Here is a 9,550-nt window from a genome sequence, read left to right on the forward strand (position 1 = left end):
GATGCATCTTAACTGTGCCCTTTAAAAAGGACCTGTCACTTGCTGTAAAGGTGTAATATTTTTTCTCCTACCTGGTGTAAATGCCGCTGTTCTCCTGAATCCGGCGACAGTTTTCTTGTTCTCCTGTCTTTCTCCGTTCCTGAGATATGGCTCCCTTTTCTCTGTATATAAAAGTAATCTTTTTTTTAAGCCAAATGGGTGTGGTCCTCAGCCTATTTCTGTGGGCGTATTCATAAGGCCTACACCCTGTTGGCTATAAAAGGCTAGACAGGAAGGAAGGGGCCATATCTCAGGAATGGAGAGGAGCAGGAAGAAAAGAAAAACAGCGCCAAATTCAGGAGAACAGCATCATTTACACCAGATTTAAAAAAAAAATAAAAATTAATAATCATGGAAAGTGATGGGTCCTTAGCCGGGTGGCCAAATTAGCTCCATCATATGTCAAAATTCTTTAGAAATTGCTTAATAAATGTTAATTCTTTTCATTTCAGGCTAACGGAGGGTGGCATGAGGCGGCAACCCCTTCTTCTGTCACCTCCCCAACCGAAGGGCCCGGCAGTGTGAACTCTGATACCTCTAACTGAGTGACCCATCATAAAGCTGTGCATCCCAGCTCTCTGGAGGGACAAGGCATCACGTTGGGTCTTTATTCAATACTTCGTTAAGCAAATTCCCAGCTCCAAAGGAGGAAGACCTTCCCTTTTCCGATAACTCTTCTTTTCTCCAGCTCGGCGGCGCTGCTTTGCCTGTTACAAATAAGGACCCGCACACACAGCCGCATTGTCCATCCCAGCTGAGACAAGCTGCTGGATTTCAGTCCATCTTCTTTTTTTTTTTTTTTTTTTTGCTTAATCACCACTTTGAAAGCACTTTATCTAATTGGGCCAAGATCTGAGTTAGAATCTGTGAAACGATCTCCATGTCCCATCGGCACTTTTTAATAAACGGCTAAAACTGAAGGAACGAAGTAGCAGCAGCAGCTTTAAAAGGAGAAGCGTTTGCATGTTTGCCTAGAATATCTGGGGTTACAGCGAAAAAGACATTTTACAGTTTCCAAACCTCCCGTAGTTGACGATGATGATGATGATTAATTACTTTTTTTTATTATCTTGCTCGTTTCCTTCTATGACACATCAAAATATCTGTGAAGATGCATCCACTTCTACAGGAAAGACGAAACGCACACATCGAATGCTGTTAATGTATCATTTCACCGGAACGGACTTGTTGACGAAGCCCTTTCATGTTGTCGTCCGTCGGCCAAATTTATGTACTTTTTTTATTTACTGGTATTTATTTTTTTTTATTTTTTATCAGAAGTGAGAAAAAAAAACACCTTTTTTTGTAGGACATTGTCTATAAAGTTACCGAATGAGGGAAAATTAGGGTATATACCATTTCCAACAATAGAATAAAAAAAAAAATCCGTGGTCTACAGAAGGAATAGGAATAATGACTTCATTTCGCTTTGCCAATATCTCAGTTACACATCGCATTATGGTTCATAGATCGGATAGGACAAGAAAAGGGACATCAGGTCCCACAACAACAAACCAAAGAAACGTTATCAATATGGGATTTATGTATTGTTTCCATGGGTCATTTAATATTTTCAGTGTTTTATTTTTTTTTAATTTCTGGGACACCCTTTAATTACCAGTTATATCTATTGGCTTTTTTTTTTTCTTTCTTTTGGCTTAGTGATCATCAACGCATTATTAAGCGAATGCATCTTCAACAGAATTTTCCTCCAATAATGCAGTAAGCTTTTCTTTTATATTAGCTTTGTAAATACCCCTTACGAGGTTGGTCATGATGATAGGAAAGGGACCGACTTCCCTATGTGGTGTTTTACAGCAATGGGTTAAATGCTGTATAATAAATTGTCAAAAATCTGCCACTTCTTGTGGCAAGTTAAAAAAAAAAATACAAAAAAAATGTAAATATTGTAGCAAAAGAGAATTTATACATTGTCACCGAGCAAAACGGCTTTATTTACCTCATTAAAGCTCATAGGAACCAACAGACACATCACACGTCGATTAGTCTGCCCACCTACTACCTCTAAATAACATGCGTAGTACGTCTAACTTTCTATCATCGTGTAATTACAGCGGATAGGGTCATGCTGGAATGTATAGTAGTGCCACCGTGTCGTAAATAGAGATGGGTGAATAAATCACCTGGTCCCTGGTGCAGAGTGGAGCCCCGAGGACCACCTCCTACCTTTACGGCATCCTCAACTCCTCTTTCAATTAGTCAGGCCTTGACATTATGCCAGCCCAGCTAATCGAAAAAGGAGTGATGATTGCCGTCTGCAGGCGGCTCACAGTGGTCATGTCCAGCAGCTGGCCTGGCCGCTAGACCATTGTCCATGAATTCATTTGCTCATCTCTAGTTGTAAATAATTTAAAAAAAATAAAACATTACAATTTAAATGCAAATTGCAACTTAAAATGAAGACTCCAAGTCATTGTACACCTTACTGCGTTAAGAAACACATTATTTCTCTTCTGTTCTTTCTGAAATTTTATATAGAGGGGTTTCTCTGGGCCTGTACATTTAAAGATGACTTGTCAGCACAAAATGACTGTTCAAACCAAGCACAGGCGCTCTGTGCGCTCTTGGCATGAACAAACAGTTCAGTGCACCTTCCCACCTACTTGTTGTCCATTTTTCGCCTCCTCTGCCAGAAGGCCAGCCAGCCAGAGCTATCAGTTAACGAAGAGGAGGGTGGAGATCGACTCAAAACAAGTCAGTGGGGAGGTGCATCTGCCATGGCAAAGTGGTGCCTGTGCTTGGTTTGCACAGTCATTGGGAGTGCATTAATAGCCTGTCCTTAGAAAAGACCATTAATACCAGATTGTTGGAGGTTCAATTCTCGATACTAGTGGTAAAATAATAATAAGCAGATTAAAGGGGCTACACCACTGTCTACCAGGCACAGCACTGAACTTTAAGTAGTGGATTTGCTTGGTTTCGCAGCTCTTTTTACATACCAGGTAAACTTAGTGTTAAAAATATGGAGATGTTTAGCCAGCAGCGTGTCTACTCCAATCGGCTGATCCACGAGGCTGCCAGGAATTGGACTTCCAGGATCGGCTATTTAATTTTGTAGTTCTGGAGAACTAAAATGATACATTCCATATGCCCCTCTATACACATACCCAATACTAGATGTCTAGGTAAATGGTACAGTATATGTCATGGAGGTGCCATTACCAGTTTTAATTTATTTATTTAATACTGCATAAAATGTGGTTTTTTTGGATCTAAAATAAAAAAAAACAATTGATGTGAAACAATAAAAAGCTAAGTGCACAGTGCAACAAGTTTTCAGCTTTACATTTTTTTATTTGATTACTCATTTAATAACTTATTGGTGTTAAAGGAAATGTGCCATCAAAAAATAATAATATTGTTTAAATGCATTTTTCAAGTTTCCTTTTCTTCACACTGGCCACCTTGACTCATTCTTTCTATTCTGTACAGATATCTTTTCAGCCGTCTCATTATCATCGCAGACAGCATTACAAGGACTGATAACATCTTTTTTTTTTACTGAAAAAGATTTTTATTAAGAAGAACGCAATAGGATACATATTCCAAAAATACATAAATTTTCAAGTTTTTTTTTTACAGATAATCAACCCCGATATAATAAACCCAGCCCCTCCCCCACCCCCTATTTACATACATAAAGGTGTATTACACTATACCATCTGATATAGCAGTGTAGGGGAGTACCCCTACATATAATACCCCTAGAGGCCATTCCCATCATATCAGTATCTCTAGCCATACTCCAGCCATGGTGTCCACTGATAACATCTCTATAAATAGTAGATAACACAGGATCCACCATTCACAACAGGTGATGTCACAGTCCTCCTCCTCCTCCTGTGTAGTAACTGATAACACCGGATCCACCATTCCCAATAGGTGATTTCACAGCTCACTTCCTCCTGTACGATTTATATAACACCTTCATATACTGTAGATAGTAAAGGAGCCACCATTCACATTAGATGTCACAGCTCACCTCCTCCTCCTCCCTTCACAATGACCTTTTACTATTATTATATAGGTGTACAAGCAAATAGGGTCAGAAATATTTTATTGTTGCTGAAGCCTGTGTGAAGAGCAGAAAGTAGGAATCTATTATTTGGCCTAAGTGTGAAAATTGCAAGTTTTTATTTTTCCATTAAAAGTAGGGATATGAAAAAAAAATATCATAAGAACTGGATATAAATAATAGGTCATTTTCTGACGACGCATTCTCTTGAAAGCTAAATTTTCCAAGTAGGTTTTTCAATCCAGCCTATATGTGTATGCTTTTAGAATAATTAGTATTTACTAACAAGATGACATCAAATTCATAGGAACTGGTATGTCAGCCAATCTTCTGAAATTTTATTTAAAGGGAATTCGTCAGCGGATTTTTGCTATGTAAGCATGATTTAGGGGCAAAGACCCTGGTTACAGTGATGTGTCGCTTACTAGGCTGCATGTTACTGCTTCAATAAAATCATTGTTTTACCAGCAGGAGATTGTCACTACAGGACAAGCAACATTGTGCTTCCTAGTCCAACCACACCCCCACCACTGATTGGCAGCTTTCTGTCAATATACAGTGTACACAAAAGCAGCCAATCATTGATTGAGGGTGGGGTTATTCACAGCTCAGCATTAGACCTCTACTAAATCTGCAGCAGAGAAAACTGTGATTCTATCAGACCTGCTGTACGCAGCCCAGTTTGTGACACATCGCCGGAATCAGGGTCTCGGCCCCTACATTATGCTGCTGTTGAATTACATAGCAAAAGCTGGCTGACAGAATTTGATGTCATCGTGCTATATCTTATCCCTAATACTCTGTAAATATCCTTTCTTTATAAGTAATTTTTACAGTGATACAAGGCTTTATTTTTACATTTCTTCAAATGATTGAGTTTAATTTTGTTATCAAAGTGCTGTTTTTAAAAACACGTGGAATTATAATGTGCATGGACCGGTTTATATTATTTCTTGTAATTCTATTTTTTTTATTGCTAGGGTCAGGCTGCAAAATGTTGTCTGTGTCATCATGTGTGCCTCTATAATTAAAAAAACAAACAAACAAAGAAAACATACAAAACACCAAAAGGGAAACAATGAAGTCAACAAAATCAAATAAAACTGAAATAAAAATGGAAAATATTAGGATTTTCTGCACTACTATACAATTCTGCTTTTAGTTATTGGTGGTATTATAAGGCTATGTGCACATGTTGCGGATTCCGCTGCGTTTTTTTCCGCGTGTAAACGCAGGTAAAACCGCAGGTAAAGTGACCTGCGGTTTTCCTGCGGTTTGGTCTGCGGTTTTACCCTGCGGTTTCACACCTCTACTATGTTAAAGGTGTGAAACCGCTGCGGAAACCGCACAAACAATTGACATGCTGCGGTTTGAAAACCGCAGCAAAACCGCGCGGAAAAAAACGCACCGTCAGCACAGCGTTTTTGAAACCCCATAGGGTTTCATTGTACTGTACTTGGTCAGCGGAACTGCTGCGTTTCAGCAGCGGCAAAAACGCTGCGGAAACGCAGCAGAATCTGCAACGTGTGCACACAGCCTAAATCCTTACATTTTTTTTTTTCAAACATTCTGCTGCTCTTCACATTTTTTCTTTTCTTTTTTTTTTTTCCATTCTGATACGTAATGTACATTGTAATCTTTTTGGAGATAAAAATGAAAATGTATCTTTTAAAATTAAAAAAAAAAAATATACACTTTATAAAGCTGCTTTTGCAACTTTGAAGCTTATGAGTAAACATGAGGTCTTCTGTTCAACACATTAAAAGTATGGCGAGACAGTAAAACTTGTATATACTAAGAGACATTTTAAATGTTTTTTCATCTCATTAATTCAACACAAAAAAAATAAAAATTAAAAAAAATAAACATTGTAATGCATACAGATTTCAGTATAGGGTGGGATATGTGATGGGAGGGTGGGGAAGGCGGGAGGCATTATGGGAATATCTTTTTTTTTCTTTGCTTTGAGTTCACTTTTGTATTGTATGAAGATCTGGCTGGGGTTGATTCACGGGATACTGATGGTAATGACAATTTGTGGCAGTGATTCTAACGTATTAAAATCCAATCTGTTCGGTGTTTACTTTTTAACTGGATTATACCCCTGGATTGAAAAAAAAAAACTAACAAAAATGAAAAAAAAAAGTTCCTTGTGGTAGTTCTATGTAGTTTAAAAAATACAAATAAAATGTTTTTGATTTGCCGTGTGAGTTCCTTTTTTATTGTTTTCAGGCATTTATATTCCAGGTGATATGCGGGTGCCATCATGCATGTGGGTCTAAGGACATCAATCTTGCAGCCGGGAAAAAAAAAAACAAGCGCCCCGAGTCACTCATCATTTGTGTTTTTTGTCTTATACAGATGTTTATCTTTTTTTTCCGGATAGATTTTAACCCAAGCTCATGAAAATGATGCACTCTAGCCCCAATTCATTAAGACTGGCCTTTCGTGTGTGCACCTCGCCAGTGAGTAACCGCAGTAATATTTGTAGAGTAAGAAACGCCGCAACTTTCCATGATTTTGACAGATGGCGGAGCGGATTGAAAACTGGCGTGAAAATGGCAAAAGTTGCATCATTTTTGCAGCTCTTTTAAAGCCCAGATTGATCAATGCTTTTACAGCGGAAAAATATTGTAGACAGCCCCATTTTTTACGCAACTTTTGGCGTTTTCACGCCACTTTTGCCAAGATGGGGGTGGGACAGGGGCATGACGTTACAGCCAATCAAATTCATGACGAGCTGTGGCAATCCCTTACACAAGTAGTCTTACTACAGTCCCTGACTGGAGTAAGGTTTCCAGTGCATGCAGGCCCCCATGCTTGAGATGAAAGTTGGCTGATCGCACCAACTTCAGCAGGACCAGCCAACCAATTGATTTATCTGGGGACCTCCGAACTATCAGAGCAATGATAAGGTAGTTGGAATTTCAACCCCCCCAATCCTTTTTGTTTTTTTCAGGGGAGATAAACTGCTGAGGTGTCTGATCGCAGCTTCCTCTCTCCCCTTTGAAAACAGGAACACTTAGCTGAGCACTCGCGTAAGGGGGAGTTGGGAGAGGTAGTGGTTTGCCGAGCCAATGTTCAGCCAGCAGCTATCACATGCGTATTGTGATTGGCTGCAGCGGTCACGTGTACATGATTGTCCTTCATCACCGCACGACAAGGCAACAAGACCGTCAGAAGGTGTTGGAGCTGCATTGTATTTACTGGGTAAGTTAAAGGTCTTTTTTATTTTTACCACATTCTCTACCTTTATTCTTTTTTTATTGCATACTACCCCTTTAAGACCTAACTTTACATAGAGACTAGTGATGAGCGAATGTGCTAGGATAAGGTGTTATCTGAGCATGCCCGGGTGCTAACCGAGTGTCTTCAGCGTGCTTGAAAAATATATTCGAGTCCCCCCGCGGCTGCATGTCTCATGGCTGTTCGAAAGTCACAACTCATGCAGAGATGGCCTGTTTGTTAAGCAATCCCTGCATGTGATGTAGCTGTCGAATAGACGCAAGACATGCAGCTGTGGGGACTTAAACATATTATTCGAGCATGCCGAAGACACAGCATGCTCAGATAACATCTTATCCCAGCATACTCGCTCATCACTGAGAGTCCCAACAATAAATAAATATATTCGCCACAATGAAATGCCATTTTCTTGTAGAGCAATGGCTGTGTTCAGGGGGTTCATATTAGGTGATCATACACTTCTTGAGGCAGTAAATGCCGGCACTGAGCTGGGCAGTCATCTCCGTGATTGCTCGGAGTTGGTTGACATCATGGGTGAGGCCGGGTCACTGACCTGGAGAAGCGAATGCTTGCTATTAGGAATAAATGAACAGTGTTGCAGATGCTTTTGTGAGCTCGCATACGTTTTGCTGAAGTTTGTGCGCAGGGCTGCAGCATGCCTTCCCCCCATTGTTAGTGCTCTGCCTGCCCCCTCCTCCACTATATTGAATGGGAAGCGTGTCAGCAGGGACCACGCCAGCGTAATGAACACACAGCCCATCTCACTTCACCCCCCCATCACATCTCCACCGGCCCACAGGCTACAAGCTGTCATACACTGATGAGGTTCATAGCTGGGACCATCAACCAGGGCTCCCCCGCCTGCCCACATTTTCACTCATGCCCGGCGCCCAGGGGGCATCATTAACGCACCCCATCTAGAGGCAATAGAGAGCTCACTCCGCCATTCTTGAAAACTGATTGGCTAGTGCTAATATTACGCCTCTCAGTCACTTGGGTGTTAACCCTTTTAGATCAAAATTGTACGAAATATTCGATTCCACCTCTGCCGGAGCGTAGCCATTTAAGAAAAGTTCTACAGTAATTCCATTGTGTCTGCCGCTTTGCCTTGTAGCTAGTATTTAGCAATCTAGGCTGGTATCCAGACATAAGAATAAGTTACATTTAGGAAGATATTAAAAACGACTCGTTTTCATAGTTACTTTGCCATGAGGTGGCGACCATGGACACTTTAACTAATGCTGAAGTTGAAGAGCTCAGTTTGTCAGCCCCTTCTTTCTGCGTTTTAGCGTCCCTATTATGGCAGTAAGACCAGGACAACCCTCAGCACCACCACCACCGTGTTTTATGGAACCAATCTTCCCAAAATTATATGCCCTCATTGAGACCTCGGGGGGAACAGGGTATGCCACTTATCTGAAAAAAAAAAAGTATTTCCATCAGTGATTGGCTAGTGTGTCCGTTTATACGATCAGTGATTTCTTCGTATTCCAAAAAATACATTTTACAAAGTTTCTCTTACCCTTTACTATATTCAAACCAGGCAGCAGCTGGATGGTACCCATGATTTTCATCAACCTGTGGACTTGTATGGGTGATTTTCATCCACAACAGACATTTCTCTCGCGATCTTTGTTCCAGACACTCAACTCGCAAAACATGTGAACAGCCCCAAGAAAACATACCCATTTATAGTCTATGTGTGTCATGTGAACGTCACAAATGGACGTCTGAATGAGGCTTCAGTTGAGTTCAGCAGGTTCCTCTGAAAAGGCCGAGACTAAGGGTAGGTGTGCACTGGCCGCTATAAGCTGTGGATATTCTTGGTGGGAAATCTACATTAATGTTCATTCACACAGTATGAATAGGATTTCAGAAAATCCTACCAGCTCTGTCGTGTCTGAATACACCCTGCAGGCAACATTTCCAATTATCGCATTTTATTAGGATATTACTAATGATGTATAATTCCTTAATATTTTATATACCATGGCTTCAGATCATTTTCCATTATTATCTAATGGATATGTAATCTGCTGCTTTAATACTGCAAATTAAAAAACGTAGTGCTATTCTTTCTTCTGGTTTGGGCCCTTAAGGTGACATGTGGTCTTTCGGGCCCCTATATAGTCCTATTATGATTTCTTACACGTTAGGCTGGTTTCACGGTCCATATGTGAACTGCTATGTCCAGACCGGATGCGGCTCTCCTGGCCTAAACTCAACAAC

The 9,550-nt window shown here is 40.4% G+C and overlaps 1 protein-coding gene across 3 annotated transcripts in view; it reads left to right on the plus strand.

Moving 5' to 3' along the window:
* Positions 1-6,278, plus strand: part of PBX3 (PBX homeobox 3) — a 286,556-nt gene extending 280,278 nt beyond the window's left edge. For all 3 annotated transcript variants that reach the window (XM_073590753.1, XM_073590754.1, XM_073590755.1), the window contains one exon: positions 492-6,278. In XM_073590753.1, the coding sequence (XP_073446854.1) occupies positions 492-584 (93 nt within the window). In that variant the 3' untranslated portion in view covers positions 585-6,278. The remainder of the gene's footprint in view (positions 1-491) is intronic.
* The last annotated feature ends 3,272 nt before the right edge of the window (positions 6,279-9,550 follow it).

The sequence above is a fragment of the Dendrobates tinctorius genome, unplaced genomic scaffold, assembly GCF_039654945.1.
Source record: "Dendrobates tinctorius isolate UK_male_01 unplaced genomic scaffold, ASM3965494v1 ptg000120l, whole genome shotgun sequence".
Classification (NCBI taxonomy): Eukaryota; Metazoa; Chordata; class Amphibia; order Anura; family Dendrobatidae; genus Dendrobates; species Dendrobates tinctorius.